The sequence below is a fragment of the Drosophila pseudoobscura genome, chromosome 2 (assembly GCF_009870125.1).
Source record: "Drosophila pseudoobscura strain MV-25-SWS-2005 chromosome 2, UCI_Dpse_MV25, whole genome shotgun sequence".
Classification (NCBI taxonomy): Eukaryota; Metazoa; Arthropoda; class Insecta; order Diptera; family Drosophilidae; genus Drosophila; species Drosophila pseudoobscura.
The window spans coordinates 2,320,110-2,340,075 of record NC_046679.1 but is presented as its reverse complement, the minus strand read 5'-3'; the positions used below and the strand labels follow the sequence as shown (position 1 = coordinate 2,340,075).

At 49.8% G+C, this 19,966-nt stretch overlaps 1 protein-coding gene across 3 annotated transcripts in view; it reads left to right on the top strand.

Annotated features, from left to right (window-relative positions):
- The window catches only part of Ptp99A (Protein tyrosine phosphatase 99A), a 114,643-nt gene that overhangs the window by 43,205 nt on the left and 51,472 nt on the right, over nucleotides 1-19,966 (top strand). For all 3 annotated transcript variants that reach the window (XM_033377020.1, XM_033377021.1, XM_033377023.1), the window contains exons 6-8: nucleotides 1,968-2,149; nucleotides 4,220-4,407; nucleotides 8,009-8,123. In XM_033377020.1, coding sequence (XP_033232911.1) covers nucleotides 1,968-2,149; nucleotides 4,220-4,407; nucleotides 8,009-8,123 — 485 coding nt within the window. The remainder of the gene's footprint in view (nucleotides 1-1,967; nucleotides 2,150-4,219; nucleotides 4,408-8,008; nucleotides 8,124-19,966) is intronic.

The window sequence follows — 19,966 nt, the reverse complement described above, 5'->3', positions numbered from 1 at the left end:
TTAAAAGCTATATCCTCTGTTGATGACATACTCTTATTTCCCCATCATTTTGGGAGCCACAATCATGGATTTACATATGACTTTTGCCATTCTTTGATTCTGATTCGAATTCTGATTCGAATTAATTAATTCCTTCGTTCCTGTATTTTTTGTTCGCTGTCATGAACGAATATGCAATAAATGGTGGCTAAATTTAGTGCTTAAATTGTTTAAAATATTTGGCCACATCCCTGTGTACTCTGCGGTCTTTGCCCCATTAAGTGTCCGGCTCTCTTATCTGCGGCATGCCTCGGGCAGTATTTGCATATATCTGCAAGGGCCTGGCGCCGCAAGTAAATTTCCCTGCTTCAACAACACTCGTGCGTAAACCTTGAACCCATAGGGAGAGATACCATGCCCCATACAAAGTAAACTCAAACCCAAACCCAAACACACAAATGCATAATAATAATAATAATAATACACATTCATTTTCTTAAAAAGGCAAAAAAGTAAGCAACCATTTTAAAGCAGCTTACGAATGGGAAAAACCAGAACAACGACAGCATCCAATACATGTCCGTGGAAAGGCCGCAAATTTATTTGCCATTGTGGTTACTTTGCTGCTGCTGCTGCTGCTGCTCTCCCAGAGATTTCTGCCGCTTTTTGTATGGGATCCACTACATTTTTCATATGTTTTTCATACATCCAAGCCGTAGGGTGGGAGGTACAGGGCTGGCTCCCGTTGCATGCTTCATAAAGTCGCCAAACAATTTTTTACCAAACTGAATACATATTGCCTGTCCTTCGGATGCAGCGTGCCTGTCCGGTACTGCCCACAGCCCACTGCCCACTGCCACTGACCCCTGCCCCCTGGGGGGATGGGATGGGATGGAGGGGGGAGAGCACACACGACACACGATATATATCCACTAAATGCCCATTGCCAGGGCAAACAGATGTGCCCCACTCAACGCGGAAGCTGCTCGCACGCATTTATTAATTTTAATCAATTTTTTTCCCCCCAACACCATTTCTTTTTTTTCTTTTTCTTTTGCTGGCCGGCTGGCTGGCTGGCTGGCTGGCTGCCTGGCTCTTCGGCCATTCATAAAAATGTTGCACAATTTTTCATCGGCTCGTATTTAAAACAATTTTTAATCACGCCATAAAAGCCGCGTGAGTTGGGTCACCGAGGTCTGGTCTCCCTTTCGAATCGGTAATTCCCATTATAATCAAACTTTTGGGACAACGCGAAATTTATGCGGGGCCCCACCCCACCCCACCGCACCCCGCGGAAAAACTTAAATGTGCCAAAATTATATGAGTTTAAACCAAAATTTACTACGCTTTGAAATGTGCCATGAAAAATGTTCATTGTGCGGGGGCGGTCGGGCTTCTGCGAGTAATTTATATGCGGCCCCACCGCCATCAGGGCCGTGCCACAGCAACAACAGAAGGAAAAGCAAATATTTTTTGTCCCCCATATGTAGGTATTGGGGTGTATCTATGTGGTAAAAAGGCGCATAAATATTTTAGTGCCTATGGGCGGCAGCACACATTTCATGCCCTGTGTCCCAAAAGAGGTCAACCACCCACCTCCCAGACAAAGAGCCCGCGCGCCACCCCCAAGTGTCATGCAAATCCGCATCCGTTTTATATAAATTTTCATAATGCATTTTATGCCCATGGTTTATGTACGAGGACGTATTTGTATGGCATGTTGGGATCGCTCTCCGCTGGCAGATTGCAGCCGTAAAATGGCAACATTATCTGTGGCAAGATACCGCATCTGTATACACTCATTTGTGTGGCTAAGTGCGGCAATTGAGCTAGTAATTGCAATATAAATGCACAATAATAATATGATACGTTCAAATAATTTGGCTCCATCAAAATGTGTGCCATCCAACCCGCTTATTTCACTCGATTAATTGCTCAATGAATTTTCCATGTCAATATTAAATTATGATTTGCTTTTTTTTTCGCAGAGAGGGCGAAGATGGCATCTGGGATCAACTGGCTCGCATCTATACCAAAACGAACGCCACATCATATCAGGTGACCGGCCTCACGCCCTTCACCGTCTACAGCTTTCGCCTGCTGGCCGTCAACAAGCTGGGCATGAGTCCACCGTCCAAGGAGTCCTACTACATTGTGACGCTGCGGGAAGGTATGTTTTTACACCCTCATTCTATTGTTCCCAGCCAAAAGCAGGGACTAAACGCTACAAATTGACATTTGATGGAATTCCAAGACGCTCTGATAACTGCCATTGGATCTTCAGGGATATCCAATAAAGCTAGAGCCTTTATTTGTGGCTCTCCTTGGAACTACACATTTTATTGCTGGCAGATCATAAACTATGCGCATAGGCTTGCGAGGGGAGGGGACAAAGTTACGAGACACATGACATAACATAACAATTTTTACAATCACATTAATTTTTCATTTCAATTTGGTTGACGGCAACGACTTGGCCCGACTTTTAAGTGCCGCCAATGAAAAGTTGTCGCAGTTTCTTCGGCCTACTTCTCCGTCTCCGGCTCCGTCTCCTTCTCCGCCGTGAGCCAGCTGCCAGCAATTACGGCCTCATAAAGCCAGAGTCTCCTCCTCACGTTGTATACGTTTAATTATTTTCCCGCTGACGGTAGGCCAGACCCAGAACCAGGAAAAGGGCAGGTGTGTCTTCATTTTATGTTGCGTCTTCCTCGGCTGGTCCTCCTTCGGAAATTGTCATTAACTGCGTCCTCCCACAGGAAACTATGGAGGACGACGTGTATATGCGGGCACACTTAAATTTTAGAGGCAGCTTTCATTTCATTGACATGCGAGGAGGACAAAGCCGACAGCTTCTTTGACAGAAAGTTTAACGAAATAGTTGGGCAATGTTCAATGGCATCTAATGGGTGCAACCACTGTCCATGACATTTCACCTGCTGCTTTCACTGCTTCTATGGCTGTGGCTGCCACAGACAATGATTAATCGAGGCCTATTCTTGGTGCGTGTGCCCCACATATGTATATAAATGGACTCCAAAAAGTCACACAACTTTCCATAGGCTTTAAGAGCGCGAAACACATTAATCAAAGCAAGAGCAGCAGCAGCAGAACCAGCAGTGGTAACCCTCACTCCCTCTCGACAACAGCGACAAGCTATTAGCAACACATTTGTCTTATGAACATTGGAAATGACTTTGCCAGCGGCTGGCCAGGGCCATGGCCAAAGCCAAGGACAGGGACAGGGACATCTCGACATTTCGGTGTGAAATAGCATTTATGCCGCAGCATAGCCCGCACTCACGCACCAAGGAATGCGACCCAAGCAGCCAGGAAGCCATGGCTCCTGTTCCTGCTCCTGCCACTGCCACTGCCACTGCCTTTGCCACTGCCACTGCAACACATGCGGTTACAAATTAGTCAATAGTGTGTGTGTCCCAGCTCCTGAGCTCATTAAGGTCTTCGGACTGGGAGCTGGGGGCTGGTGGCTGGGGGCTGGGGGCTGGGGCTTCTGCGGTCGTTGCCGAGTTGCCAATTTGTATAAATTAAGCTTGCGGCATGCATAAATTAACCAAATGACAGAAGCATTTCGGCCGAAAGGGGAACTGGGCCTAGCACTTGAGTAGATCCATAATCCCAGATGGAATAAAACCGAAAACTTTTCAATTTGCAGAAGCAACTTTAGCCTCAGCATCAATGTCAACCCAAAGATACAACATATCTTTTAATTTATTTATACATTCGTTGAAGTATTCAGAGCACCTCCACTCCCACTCCACTCTCCATTCTATTGCTGGCAAACTGCCAGATCACCTTGGCAGCAGCCTTAGCTGTGCCCCACTTCTGCACCACTCACCTGAGCGTGGCGCGACACACGCATCATTTAACTTGCGAGTAATTCGCATAGGCAAGGCTCTTAGCCAGGTCCAACCATAGGCCCCCCATCCAGATCCAGATCCAGATCCCGGGCCGGGCCGGGCCGGGCCGGGCTGGGGCACTCGCAACTTATGTTGCGTGACAGTGACAACTTGACAATGCCACAGACAACGTTCCGGCTTACATGACAGGTCAGAGTTGCGCATCGCCACGGCGGTGGTGGTGGTGGTGGTGGTGCTGGTGCTGGAAGGGTAGGCGAAACTTTTACGCGACGTTTTTAATTTGAAATTTTTGAGTTTCGGCTAAACTTTTGCCAGTCAAAGTTTTTTCGGCGAAGTCTAACCCATCGTACTCGTATCTCTTGCAGCGCCCACGGGCAAGCCCATACCGACAACGGCCCACAACACGTCCTCGACGTCGGTGTACATCTCATGGAAGCCACCGCCACCGGATACCATTCTCGGGGAGTTTCTCGGCTATCGCATCACATATCGGCCACGCGATCGCGATCCAAATGATACCAAGGAAATCTATATAAGGGATAATACTGTGGAGGTATGTAAACACCAATTTTAACCTGTATATTATTGTCCAACCATCAAGGCATCAGTTGGGAGGCATTTATCGGTAGTTTATTCGACTATCGTGCTCCAAATCGACAACGTTTGCCATCTCTAGCATGTGGGACCCTTTGCTGCCTCTCAGAAAACTCTCCTATTTAGTTGTACAGGCCAAAGATAATTGAATTTCATGATTTCTGACACTTTTGCCATATTGGAAATGCAACGGAAACCTTTGGGGGCTAGAGAGAGGGGCGACCCTTCGTGTGGATGCGGATAGGACGGATACCTGCAGCGTCATTCAATTTCGTTTCGGTTTTGGTTCGTGTCTGTCTGTGTCTGTCTGTTTCTATGTCTGCTCTGCGACGTGCATATCATTTTCAATCCCATCCATACAATACACATGTTTTCCCACCATTTGCCATCGCACTCTGTGCAGGGTTAAAGTTTGTCTAGGAATGCTTTTCCGTCTTGTCATTCGCTGGCTTAAAGTCACATCAGCGGCGGTATTAAAAAGTAATTTACACCTGGCGGCAGGAAAAACATTTCCCACACTGGCACAACAGACCAGCCATACCCAACACCCAAGGCACACGTGGGGCACGGCACGGTTACAAGTGTTTTTCGGATGGCGGCCTGTCAAGGTGTTACCAGGGGGCATTTACCATATCTCGTTGGGGCCACGCTATCACTAGCAATTTGTTAACGATTAGTTCTCTCTCCATCCCTCTCTTTCAGCTGGGGCCAGTTTTTGTCTAGTATCTTTCCGTGTGTCTGCCTGTGCGTGGGTGCGAGTGTGGGACAGTTCAACACGCAATTGGGGTGTGTGCAGGGAGCAGATAGTCCATCGAAATTGAAACGGATCTAGCAACAAATAGCCTGGGAATACGTACTCGGTCTCGTTCTACTGAAAGGAGCTAGAATAATCAATCAATCAGATTTAAGAATGACGAATATATTTCTGATTTTCTCTGCTACTAAATTGGCTTTCCATCTTTCTGTGGCCGTTACAATTACATCTATCCATAGCTGAGGGCCTCTACCTCCAGTCCAACCTTTGGCTTTCCTTAGTGCATATCTATAGCTCCATTTCGCTCCACCTATTGTCCATATTCAATCAATATCCTGTCTAAATTTTGGTCGTCTCCACTCCTAGCCGTCGCCTTAAAGCCTTCCCCACGCTTGAAAGTCAAACCGCTGGACATTTGGGGAGATATTTGAGCCAAATACTAAGCCCGCTCGGGGAATGCATTTGCAGCATGGAGCCTGGAGCTTGGGGCCGGATGCGAATGAAGCGGATTTTCGAGGACAGGACAGGACTGGCCGGGCCGGGCCGGGCCGTGCACAGCTTAAAATATGCAAAAATTATTAGCGATAATGCTCACGTACGACACTCGGCGCGGCGCGACGCGACGCGACGGAGTGGCCAAAAATGGCAAGTGGAGGAGGCGGATGACGCCTGATTGCCACAAGCATGGCACGCTTTTGTGCTCGAGTGCATATTTTGCTCTTATCTAGAAGCTGCCGCTCACTCTCCTCTCCACTCGTTCCCGCCACCGTGCCATGCCACACTCTGCTCGTGCCCAGAGCTCCACTATTTTTCTCTCTTTTGCATGTCAGTGGCATGTTGAAATATTATCCTTGCAGGCAGAAACGTGCGACTTTAGTTATTCCTGGCCTTTTTTTTTTCCCCGCACTTGCGCTCAAGTCATTTGGCGGAGTCCAGGACATGGCTTTCTGTTATTCCCATATCGCAGCATCAGCGTTCAGTGGCCCTCGGCCCCCATCCTCTTTCCATCCACCTCTCCTGGTGGCCAGTGGCATCTACATTGAGCTGTCACGTGTGAGGCGACTCCGACTCCTGCTGCTGCTGATGCTGCTGCTGCTTCGCGGGTGTGTCCTGCAGGGCTAAATTTGCCAATTTTCTAATTAAAATTTCTGCGCCGTAAAGCATAAATTTCGCAACTTTCGCACTGATAAAAGCCTGACAAAAGTCAGACACAGAGAGGGAGAAGGAGGCAGAGTGAGAACTTTGAGCCAGGCGATACCTCAAAGGCTGCTGCTGCTGGCCCTAAAGGAAGCTCAGTTACCAGGAAAATGCTCAAAAAAAGCGTTGCCCGACGGTGATATTGCTGTGGGAGGACTAAGGAAACACACAAAAAAAAACACCCATACTCGTAAAATAGAGTTGTTCAGTGCGAAAAATGTTTGCAAAGTGATGAGTTTTTTGGTTGCGAGCAGGCATTCGGATTTGTTTGACAGATGAATTTGCATCTGCGGCTGTATCTGCTTCTTTTTTTGTGGTTCCATGAGTGTGTGTGTGTGTATGTGTGTGCCTTTGTGTGCGTGAGAGCCAACCACCGCGAGCACTAATTAACGCAAAGGGAAATGGAGACAGCGGCTGGGAAGAGAGGCGAAGTGAAGTGGTTTTTCCTGCTTCACACTTTCCTTCTCCCGAGTTATGCAATATGCTCCACCCAGCAGTCGGCACGAACAACTTTATCAATTACATTATATCAATTAAGTGTCCCCTCGGCCTCGGGCAGTTCCAAGTTCTTTGCTGTCCATAAAAATAAAAGCAGTTGTAAATTTTCGGCCTCATTTACTGGCGACTAAATAAAATGAAATTATATGGAGCCGCAGAGCAGCGCACCCACAACCACACATAGAGATTTGTGTGTGTACATAGAGAAAGACCATAAGATATAACGCTTTTGGTAAAAATAACTGCGATAGTAACTGGCGCCGTCTGAAAAGCCGTAGAGCTCTGGGCACCGAGCAGCCACTTAAGCTGTTGGCATGGCAGTCAATCCGGCTCTAAGCACAGCACCAGGACTCGCAGAGAGTCAAAACCCGTTGGTTTGTGGCCTAACCGCAGACACACACACATACACATGCTCACACATATATGTACAGTCCGAGGAGCAAGCAAGAGCGCCGTAATGTATGCTACATAATTTGTGCCTGCTGTAGGCAGTAGCCACATTTGACCATTTGCGTGTCTCTCTGCATCTGTGTGTGTGTGTGTGTGTGTGTGGGTGATGGAGGCACTGAACCACTCTAAGTCTGCGGCTTGTTTTATGGTTTGGCACTGCTTTTGACCTTTGCTTACACTTTAATCAGCCGCACACACCACTCGCGAAATTCAGGGACAAAGGCCACAAAAGCGAGAGGCGAATCCTTAACCACTCGCACATGGTGGGTGTGCTACGGCAATTAAGCCAAGGACTGCTGCCTGCTAGCTGCCAAGCAACTCAATTTCCTTTCTGCAGCGCCATCGCCACTGCACTGCAAATCAATTTTAAGTGCTGCAATTTTCATATTTGCCAGCGACGCGACGCCAGCCGACGGCAACGCACAAAAGTATGCAGCGCGCAATTTCCGCTCCAAGCCTGCTCAATGCCCGGAGGGGGGTTCCGCCTGTGAGGCGGTGCTGCCTCATAGAAGCACTTGCTGGAAAGTGCTCCACTTTATTTTGTTATACTACCAACAAATGAAAAGTCTTTGCTGGTTCTGGTGTGTGTGTATATTTTGCATATTAAAGAAGCAATTTTAATATTTCTCACAAAATGTTTACTTCCTTCCCCGATTTGCAGAGCCATGAAATACAGAACCTGCAGACGTACACGCAGTACAAGGTGACCGTGCAGGTATTCAACCCGGAAGGCCTGGGACCGGAGACAACCATCCTGGTGATGACCGACGAAGGAGGTGAGTGTCACATTCCCCCCCCCAAACATTATCAATGATGAATGCAGCTCATTCCATGGCACTGGCCACAAGTCAATATATCTCTCGACCAAACTATTTTACGGAGTATTTTGCACATATCTGAGAACCGCAAAAATGGCAAATGGTATGGCTTATTGACATGCCAGACAAGTGACCAAGTTCTACGGATATAAATGTACGTACGTACATGCACCCGATACCATTTACCCAAAGCCCCCTGGCAGATGCATCGTCAAAAACAAATTTGCCTTTGTGTGCAGTTTTAGTTTTTCCCCACGTTTCTCTCTCCCCCCCTCCCTTTTTGCCTTTCTCTTAACTTCTAAAAATGTGTTCCTGGCAAAGCAACTTTGAGACTCGCTCAACCACAAAATGCCTCGACCATGCAATGAAGCAAACAAATAAAACTTTCGCCCCCAGACGGAGTCGAGGAAAATATGTTGCAATTTTTCATATTTTCCCCATACCACGCGCAGAGCAGCTCTGCTGAAATCCGCTCCAGACTGCGGTCTATGTGAGAATCTGTATTGAAATGGAAACCAGAATGGAAATACAAAATAAATATTGCTTACTTAAACTTTTGCCATATGCTGCTGCTGCTGCCGTCAGCAACAAAATCTGCCCGAGCATGTCCTTTCTTTTTAGGGTTTCCCAACGCTTTCGCCACGGCCATTGTTGTTTCGTCTTTCGATTCCTGCGATTCCTACGGTTCCTGCTCCGTTACGTGGATTTCCGCTTCCCAGCGTCTCAGTTGATATCACAGACACGGGCGTCGCCGTCTCTCGCGGAAGTGTTGATGCCATAGACGCCGGCCGGCTCACCTCCGCCTCTACGGCTTCCCGTCTGTGGCAACTGTGGAACGTAAATTATAAGCATTTGGCCATAAATAAAATGTGCGGATAAAAAAATAGCGAGCAGGAGCGATGTGAGTCGCGGCTAGGGCCGCTACCCTACATTTATAGCCGATACTCAGTCAGTGCCCTCCGCAAGGGGGCGCGCACATTGCACGACGAAGAATGTGCGAGAGAGAGACAGCAAATGCAAATTCCTTTGCTTCTTCTGGCTATAATAATGATCCGAACTGGCCAAGATTTTCTCGTATCTTCAAAATCATCACAAATCTAATATACCCCGATACTCTTTTTGAACATCGGGTATAAAAAGATGCTTTTAATGTGTGCGAATATTTTGCCTGGAATTTAATTTCCTGAAGTCAGCGCAAATCTGTTTGCATAAGCGCGCAAAGATGTCTTGGGCAAACATTCAGCCGACTGCCGACTGATGCCTCGCCTCGACTCGACTCGACTCGAAGTTCTATAAGCGCTCTAAGACCCCCGAAAACTCTTTTGAAAGTTTCCAAGCTTAGCGGCATAATTAGCATAAAATTCAGCGGAAAATCCTTTGCGAGAGATTGAATCGGGCTGAAAGGATCTGCTGAGTGCTGAGCTCTGGCTCTGAAGGAAACCAAACAAAATCAGATTCGATAAAGGCGAATAAAACTCCCATATAGAGAGACACTTTCATACAGATTTGTCATATATTTTGCTCTCTCTCTCTGCTACTATTCTGGCTAAGCTTCTTTGGCATTGGGGAGAAAGGGAGAGAGATAGAGAGAGAGAGATCTCTGGATATTTGCGACAGCTGGCATAATTCTGTAATTTCGGAATTTTTTGTTGCCGGCTGCCCCGTTTTTGTTTTGCAAGTTCCCTGGCAGGTGTGTGGACAGGTAAAGCTTTCAGGGGATTTGCAGCGGCTTAGGCAGCAACTTTAACCAAGGCCAGAACCAGAACCAGGCGGAGGCACAGGCACAGGCACAGCTGTTGCCTAATAGAATTCTGGAAATGTGTGGGCTGAGATGTGCGCGTGGCAGTTGATTAATTACCTTCGAATATTTGCCAAAAATAAATATACGAATACATCCACCACCGCAAATAATAATATCCCCCGCATTCCTGAGGCAAATTCAATTTTCAAGTCGAGAGCGTAACCAAAGACGTGTCACCCCCCCGCTGGGAGAGGGGGAAACTGGCAGAACACGACCACATGCGGTGGAAATTATGAAGCCTTGCAGTGCAGCTTAGTCTCAGCGGGTCACAAGGAGAGCACAAATAGAGACACAGACCAAGACAGAGGGCCACAGAGATAGAGAAAAGGAGACAGAGGGAACGAAGGAGATAATGTCCTTTGACACAACTGAAGTTCATGGAGTGATAATGCCCCGGCATGGGGTGGTGCACCAGGCAATTGCAAAACAATTCTAAGGCTTCACATGTTTTCTTTTCGACTTTCGAGTCCCAGTCGTAAGCCCTGCCTCTGCCTCGCCCTGCCCTCTGCTCTCTGACCTCGACAGGCCGTCTTTGATTAGAAATTTCCCACTTTCTTTTGCACTGCAGTGTTGGGTTTTTTTTTGTTATTGCGTTTTAACTTCTGACATTGGCCCCGGCTTAGACTTGCCCTCTTCTTCTTCGTCTCCTTCCTCCTCGTCGTGGAGTACTTTCTCGGCACGCACTACGATTTCGGTTTTGGGCCTGGGCCCTTTTCCGGCTGAGCTGGACTGTCCTGTCCCTAGATTGGCCCCCGTCTGGCCTGGGACTTTGCGGCCGAGTTGATTTCCTTTTTCCTGGTCGATTTTGTCGTTTACCAGAGAGCCACGGCCATGGCCCCAACGCCGAAACACTTGCCAGAGACTAGGGCCGGACGGAGGGACAGACAAACGTAATAGCCTTGTGCCTTGTTTCTTGATAACTTCGTTTCGTTTTCATTCACTTGTTCTACTTGCCTGTCTGTCCGTCCGGGTCCTTGGAAAAGTAACACTTGATAGCCTTTGTTGCTGTCTTCCTTGCTGCTTGTTGCTCCTGCTGCTCCGGCAGTCACAACTTTTGACTTTAACGCGTCTTGTTTCCCTGCTTCCCAGTGACATGGCCTTTGGCACCTCGGGTTGTTTGGTCTGATCCGTGCCGGAGGTCACGGCTCCGACTGCAAGGCAAGTCAAATGAAAAGAGAGACGACTCAGGACACAGCAGGACAGACTGCAGCTTCTGCTGTGTGCTGTGTGCTGCTGTTTAAAATCAAATTTATAATTCAAACAACCTGCAGCAGATTCAGACATCCGAGTACATGGCCTCGAGCACATCTCTCTTCATCCTGCCCCACCTTCGGATATGCAAAATCAACGCAGCCAAAACAAACGCTCCATTAGACCCGTTGTTAAAGGCTGCTGAAGCAGAAAGCTCCTGCCCCAGTCCCCGATTCCCGCACTAGTCCCTGTTGCGACTCTGCCCCACAGCCATTTATCAGTGCCCGGGCGCTGTGCGGCGCGTTTGTCAACGCCCAACGAGGCGTGGCCACATGGCTGCATCCCAAGAAAATTAATAGACACACGCACTGGGTGGCAGGCGGCAAAGCCACGTAAAAAATTTGTATTTGAGGAAATGTTGCCACTCATTCCGAGGGGAAACTAAAGTAAATGTAAAATGGCAAATGGAAAATGGAAAATCCATTTGCACGCTGCGTACTGTCAAAAGCTTGTGGCTGCCTCTACAGAAGACGGAGAGAAAAGGAGCAAGTGAGTTCTCCGTGGCTGCAACTACAAAATTAATTACCTTTGGCTACTTGCAACTAGCTGCGGTGCAGCTTCCGCCGGGCGCCCCAACTCTGGCTCCTGGGGCAAGTTGTTAGGTGGGTAGGCGTGGTCACAGTTTGCATGCCCCCCAACATTCGGCTCGGGCCGGCGTATCCGCCGACTGCTTTTAAAGCACCAGCCACAGAACGAACAAAAAAATAAAAAACAAAAGTAAAGTACGAGCACGGGCACGAGCAGAACCCGAAACTCTGGGCCCAAGTTTCCTTCGTGGGAAAACTGCGGGCGGCTAGCGGAAGTGACAAGCAGCTGCAGGAGCTGCGGCAGGACCAACAGAATCAGCAAACGCGACAACAACTAGAGTAGATAAAACACGAGAAAACTATGTTTTCGAAGCCACAACGAATCGTTTATACACTGTATCGTGTGGCAAGTGCGCAGGGGTCGGTTTACCAGGGTTGCCAGGGGTTATCAGCTGGTAAGCCCTTTCAACGATCGCCCTTGGGTTACTCGATCGGTTATTCCCACAAACCTTTACAAAACACCTGCTCGACTTGGCATCCCCACTTCCCCCATTCGCCGGATAGAGTATTATCTGAGATGCCTGCGGCCAGCAGCGGCAAGACAGTCTAGAGTATCAAAAGAGAACCAGAGGCGGCGGAACGGTGGAAGACGAGCCCTGGAACGGATGAGGTACAACGTGAAAAGTATGTTTTAATAAAAGCGGAAATGAAGCAGCGTTACCGTTATTTCCTGTTTGCGCGCAGTTTTGTTGGAGAAAGAGGGGGACCTAGAGGGCGGGCGGTAGATGGGAGAGAGGGAGCCCGCGTTAAGGGCGAGCTGCATTTTCATTCCCTGAAAACCAAAAATGATAAACCGCAAACCACTTAAAAAAGTTGCAAGCACCGGCGTCGGAGGCGGCAGCCAAAACTTTTCCTAAATAGACGAAATTAATGAGCGGCAACGAACGAGGAGCCTGCCCCGAGGCAGAGACAGAGGATAGGAAGAAGGCCGAGAGAAACTTGCAACCAGCCACCCGAGTGAGTGAGTGACTAAGAGATTCATTGATTCCGCTTGGGAAACTTGTTAAATTTTTAAAGCGATCGCATCGACCCACAAATGGGGTTCAGCCAAATGAGAATTATGTGGGATAAGACCTCATATGTGGATTGGTTTTCATTTCGCAATCGCATTTCACCTTCTCTCTCTCTGTGTGGGTGCTCCAAATCCTGCTCCTGCCATACACATGCTGGCTGGGAGAGTGAATTTCCCTTTCTGAAAATCAGGCTAATAAAACATTTGCAAGCAATCAGAAGTTTCAGCGCTCGGCGCTCCATTTCGATGGTTGTCATTGCATGTCTGCGCCTTGGCCCGGGCTCGGGGTCTGGGTCTCAGTCTCTGTGCCTTCTTGGCCTCTGGCAACAGTACGAGTAATGCAAAATGAAAGGAAGAGGACGCTGTCTGCCCAGAGCCCTCCCACTGTCTGGCTGTTCTGGTTCTGTGTTTCGTGCCACTCGAGTCGCACGGGAAAGTCGCCTGCCAAAATGAAAACGAAATGAAATGTTCGAAAAGTTGTTGAAAATAGCATTCGGCGTTGACAAATAATTTCATATCATGTCTGGGCTTTCTTGGCAAAGGACCAGCGCTCCAGCTCCGGCTCCATCTCCAGCTCGAGATTCCTGCCTTTGATTTCTGTTCATTTTGGTATTTTTTTTTGACGAAGGGGTGGATCAATTTCATTTGATTTTGAGCACCCTTTGCGGGACATGAGACTATGCCGAGGCACGAGACTACAGAACAGAGCCCACACTTTGCCATTCACCTCTGCGAGGACATACCTGTCCGTCCGCCTTTGAGAGGGCTCCCCGCCCCTGTCTCTGTCTTCCATTGAGAGCGGGTTCCAAATCTATTCAGGAGACGCATCCTGTGGGACTTTTTTGACAAAATTCTCAGCTCTTCTCGTTGCGACACACGCTCAATCACTTTGGCAAAAGGCGGATTTTAAAGTCTTTAACTTTTCTTTTGACTTTTTGTATTTTGATCCGATGGAGGGGGGGGGCGCAAACTCGCACTCGTTTTTCTTCTTTTTTGTTTGGGCTTGGGAAAAAAGAAGTTCGTGGCTCAAAAGGATTGCAACAGCAGCCGGGGAGACGAACAAACAGGCATTCAGCAATCTTTTTGATGGCACCTCAGCTCGCTGCCTGCCATCTCATCCCGGTGGATGCCACGAGCGTGTGTGTGTGTGTGTGTGGGTGGCAGCACTCAGGCGTGCGTGTCTGCTTTCGTGTGTGTGTGCGTGTGCGTGTGTGTGTGTGTTTGCTTGTGGGTGTTTTGGCCTAGAGGGTTTTCCCGCTTTTCCCGCTTTTGGCCTCGGCAAAAGTGCAGAAAATTTGTGCAAGTTACGTGCTTGATTACATTTTTCCAAACTTTTTTGTGGCCCTCGCCAATTTCCCATTCGATTTCGGTTGCCTCCGCACTGACGGGTGTCTGAGGGAGAGAGAGAGAGTGCTCGATAAGGTTAAGGTTGCGCAGAGTCGTCTGACCCCTCCAACCCCCGGCAGTAGTACACCGATTAATGGATCTTAGAGCATACCAGACCTGTCCTGTCCTGTCCCGACCTGAGCTGAGCTGAACTGACACCTGTGTCCAGCGTGAGAGCGCTGGCACTAAAAGCTTTTAACAAATTGTGGTCGTCGGTAATCGGCTTAAATTAAACAAATCTAAGCAATTAAGTGACGGCCAGCCAGCGCCAGGCCTTAAGTCCCTGAAAACAAATCTCCAATCAAATGGCAAACAAAGCAATCTGGATTCCCATGACATTTTCCCAGGGCGTAAGCTGTAAGCTCACAGGAAAACTCGAATGACAGAAGCCAGAGACAGAGACAGACAGAGGGACATGGAGACAGAAATGCAATCTGAATTTTTAAGCCCTTTGTTTGTCAGATCCAAGATCCGAGATCCGAGAGGGGAGACAAGTTTTGCCTAATTGAGGGTTCACTTATGATTAACTGACGGACTGAGGCACAGGTTCGATGTTCGATTGGTTAATCACTGAAAGCGGAAATGACTTGCCGACCAAACAGAGACGGAGCGACAGGCTCTGCACCGCACACATGGCGTATGATGGATTTCCCCTGCACAGGACACACATACGATACGAGACAACATGTTGCAAGTCCTCGTCTGGCGTCTGGCTGTGTGTGCCCTGCCCTGCCCTTCCCTGCCCTGCCCCTGTCTGTGTCTCTGTTGTGGTTGTTGTTGCTGCTGTTCACTCTGTAAAATTAGTTTTGCACTTTGTACATTGTCAGTGGCATTCTTTACATTTCTTGTCCTGCCTCTCCTGCCTGTCCTACCCTCTCCTCAGGACACTCCGACTCCGGTTGCGACTCCGTCTGCAGGTCGAAAGTTTCGGCAGTTGTGTCCCCAGCTTTGGTCCTAACTCGGTTAAGGTTCGGGCTCGGGCACCCCACATCTGACACTGGCTGAGGCGTGGTCCCTGTCCCCGTCCCTGCTCCTGTCTCTTGCTCTTGCTCTGGGTGCTTCAGCCTGTCATGTTGCACATCTGCTGCCTCTGTTGCCGTTTCTGTTTCTGCCTCCCCCTGTCTGCTGTGTATTAGTTACCAAAGCGACTTTCACGTGGCTTGTTGCCTGCCGCAGACAAAACTATGCACATTTAACGCTAAATGGGTTGTCTGCCACTCCCACTCCCACTTCCCAGTTGCCAGCCTCTTCCTTGGTGCCTTCGTAAATCAGCTCTGGCCAAAGCTTTGAAATTTATTTAAATGCCCAAAAGCTCGTAATAAAAGAGCCCGAGACAGACGTAGATTTATGCACCCATATGCCAAGTGGCATGTGGCATGCGGCATGCGGCATGAAGCATGTGAAGTAGGCAACACATTTTGGGTCCAGGCCTAAGCCCCGTCTGTACTTGGCACTGATTGCTAGACACACACAAAAACACACAGACACTCATGTACATTCAGTTTCATTTGCAGCTTACAGCAGCGACCGTGCCACACTGGCCCGTGCCACACCGCTCCCCACGCACTTAGCCAAATTGCAGTCGGCTTGGCCAATGTCTTCGCGCAGTCGCCGCTGCCGTCGTAAAGCGTTAAAACCGCATTTGCAAACTAACACCATGACACACACACACACACACACACACACACACCCACACATGCACCCGTGTGGTGAGCGGGCAGTAGAATACCACCACAGCATGTCATAGCTTGTCGTATGAGGCGACTAAGAAGACACGGGGATGTTCTGCTCCCTCTAAAGAGCACTAAAGCAGCTCGTAACCGCCGGCACATGCCAGGTATCCCCCGGATAGGTCTAACACACCTGTGAAACACCTAGCTAATACGAGAAGGCGACTAAGACGGAGACCAGTAAAGTCTTAGGATAGGAACTGGACCCCCCTTTTTTGGATTGATGACCCCAGGGCTGACGGAAGCCAGCATTCTAGCACTTTAGTACGCGGAATGAAACCCCGCCGAAATGGCTGCTAGGCTAATGCTGCTTCTGCCCCCGTCCCGTGAAAAATTGGCAAATCTCTAAGCACGCTCCTTGTTCCGTAGCCATTAAATTGGACGTACAGGCTCAGTTGAGTCACTCCTGACTAGCGCGGATCCGGCTCTGAACTCCCGACCCCATAAGGGCGGCAGTCAACCCTCGCATGGCCTCCCTGCTTGCATAGACAACCATGGGATCATAACGCGACTGTACAACAGACAAGGACAACGGCTTACGAGTTGGGACCCAACAAAATGAGCACAAATATTACACCTATAATGACAAACGACACAGAAGGCTTCAGTAAAAGCAAGAAAATGGCGAGAACGCCAACTGGCGAGCGGACCGACGCCCTGCTGCCGGCCCTCCCTGGCCCGGAGCAGCACCAAAAAGCTCAGGGCAGCACAGCGCTGCGCGATCTAGGACGAGAGATCACGCAGCTAGTGGAGATGCTTGAGGATGGCAAGAGGCGCTCAATACACCAACCTATGCGGGACTCGATCGAGAGCATAAGGGTGCTGTACGAGCTGGTTGCTATCCAGCTGCACGACGAAGGAGCAAAGGCAGTGATCAGGACCCACCAGTCCTCTCAGACTTCACCGATTTTCAGACCTCTCCCGGAGCCTAAGAGGAAACAGGCTGCAGGTGCACCAACACCCCGGACGAAGAGAACCAAGGCAGCGGTCGAGGTCCAGACCACACCGGGAGTAGCAGTGGAAAAGGACGCCCACGCAGAAAGGGAGAGAAAGGAGACGGAGGAGACCCCATTTATGACGGTGACCAACCGGCGCAGAAGGAAGAGGCCGCAAAAGCCGACTGGAGCGCTCGCGGACAAGACGCGACCGGACGCAATCGTCATTGCCACCAAAGGTGAACAGACCTATGCAGAGATACTGCGCAAGGTTAGAACGGACGAAACCCTGCGTGGACTCGGTGATGCGGTCGCCAGGATCAGGAGGACCCAAAAAGGAGAGCTACTGCTACAGCTCAACAAGTCGGGAGAAGAGACGGAGAAGTTTAAAAGCCTTGTAGCCAATACGCTGAAGGAGCACGCAGAAGTCCGTAGCCTGTCGCACCGGGTGACCGTAGAGTGCAAGGACCTGGACGAAATAACCACACCGGAGGATATATGCGAAGCTCTGAGAAGCCAGGTGGAATTGGCGGAGCTGTCTGCGGATGACATCCAGCTGAGAAAGGCATACGGCGGAACCCAGACGGCCACAATCAGGCTGCCAGCGGAGAGCGCTCAGAAGGCTCTGAAAATAGGAGTCCTAAAAGTAGGCTGGGTAAGATGCAGACTGCGTGAGCGAATCAGCGTCACCAAATGCTTCAGATGTCTCGAGTTTGGGCATATGGCACGACAGTGCAGTAGCAAAATAGATAGGTCCAAGCTGTGTAGAAGATGTGGAAAGGAGAACCACCTGGCAAAGGACTGTAGCCTGGAACCACAGTGCATGCTCTGCAAGGGAACGAGCGCAGACTGGAAGCACGTGGCCGGCAGCGGTAGATGCCCCCTGTTTAGGAACGCCCTGACAAAAAGATCAGCATGAGGTGTACTCAGCTGAACTTAAACCATTGCGAAGCTGCTCAGTCTCTCCTGAGACAAGCAGTCAGGGAGAGGAAGACCGAAGTCGTGCTCATCTGCGAGCCATTCAGGCCGATACCAGGAAGCGGTTGGACCAGCAGCAGTTGCGGCAAGGCGGCCATCTGGGCCGTACAAATCCACCCCCAGGAGATATGCGCAACCAACGAAGGATTTGTTAGAGCGAGGCTGAGAGATATAACCTTCTATAGCTGCTATGCCCCGCCGAGCTGGGACCTAGCGCGCTTCCAAAGTATGCTAGCGCATATAGCGGAAGACGCGCGCGGAAGAGCCCCCGTAATAATAGCGGGAGACTTTAATGCGTGGTCCGTAGCGTGGGGCAGTAAAGAAACCAACGCCAGAGGCACGTGTCTGCTCGAGGAATTTGCGTCCTTGGACGTAATACTCGCAAACGATGGCAGGAAGCTAACCTACCTCAAGGCGGGTCGAGGGTCCATTATCGACCTAACCTTCATGAGCGTCTCACTCCATAGGGGATCTACGTGGAGAGTAAGCGAGGAGTTTACGTTCAGCGACCACCAGGCGATCCACTTCGAATGCGGAGCAGCAACGAAAAGACAGCTAGCCAAAATTACCGGACCTAAATGGAAGGGCGACCACCTGGATGTGGAAATCTTCACGGAATATCTTCGCAACGCCAGCTGGAGCCCTGCGCGAACGGCAGAAGGCCTGGCTCAGAAACTGGCGAAGCTCATGGAGGAGGTATGTGATGCGACAATGCCAAGAAGGAAGCCTTGCAAAAGAGGAGCGCCCTGTTACTGGTGGAATGCGGAGGTTAACAAGCTAAGGAAAGCCTGCCTACGAGCAAGACGGTGCTACCAGAGAGCACGAGGTCGGCCGGAGTTCGAAACTAGGGGAGAGGAACTCCGATCAGCGAAAAGAGCCCTTAAACGTGCCATAAAGGAGAGCAAGTCAGCCTGCTTTAGGCAGATATGCGAGGAGGCTGACGTCAACCCTTGGGGGACGGCATATAAGGTCGTCACCAAGAGGATAAGGAGCCAGTCAACACCGGAAGTGACCTGCCCGATCCTGCTTCGTAGCATCGTGGAGGCCCTATTTCCACAGCACCCGTATAGGGAGGAGAGCGTCTCGAGCCAAGACCCCGAGCTGTGGCAACAGATTTCTGTCGAGGAGGTGATAGCGGCTACCAGGAGAATCGGGGATAAAAAGGCACCAGGACCGGACGGTATCCCAAACAAGGCATTGAAGCTTGGAGCAACCACCAGACCAGAAGTATTTGTTGACACGTTCAACAAATGCCTACGGGAAGGAGTGTTTCCAGAACAGTGGAAAGTGCAGCGGCTAATACTTCTGCCCAAAGGAAATAAGTCCCCGGAGGAACCATCAGGATACCGCCCAATATGTTTGCTAGATACGGTCGGCAAAACCCTGGAGAGAATCGTCTACAACCGACTGCAAGTTGTGATCCAGGAGAAGCAGGCCTTATCGGAGTCCCAGTACGGATTCCGGAAGGCCAAATCAACGGTCGACGCCATCAAGGCAGTCACCGACATTGCATCCAGAGCGATCGAGGGAATAAGATGGAGATTTGGCACAAAGGAGTACTGCGCGGTGGTGACCCTGGATATCCGTAACGCGTTTAACTCAGCGAACTGGTCTCGGATAAACGAGGCGCTCGGGAGAATTGGAGTTCCCACCTACCTGCTTCGGATAATAGCCAGCTACCTGTCGGGTAGGGTACTGAGGTACGAGACTGAGGAGGGACCAAAGCTCTACAGGGTGACAGCCGGAGTTCCACAGGGATCAGTCTTAGGACCTCTACTGTGGAACATAATGTACGACGACGTCCTCAGACTCCAGCTCCCGCAGGGATGCACGCTTGTCGGTTTCGCTGACGATCTCGCCCTGGTCGTGGTTGCCAAAGAGCTCCGAGATGTCGAGGCGACGGCCAACGAGGCAATTCGGATCGTATCCAACTGGATGGAAAACGCGGGATTGGACCTGGCTGGCCACAAAACGGAGGCTGTACTCATCACGAGTCGGAAGAAGGTGGAGTACGCGACGTTTCGCGTGGGTAATGCGACTATTCAGTCGCAGGAGTCAATCCGGTACCTAGGCGTGATGCTGGATAACCGATTGAACTACCGGGCCCACATCGAGTACGTG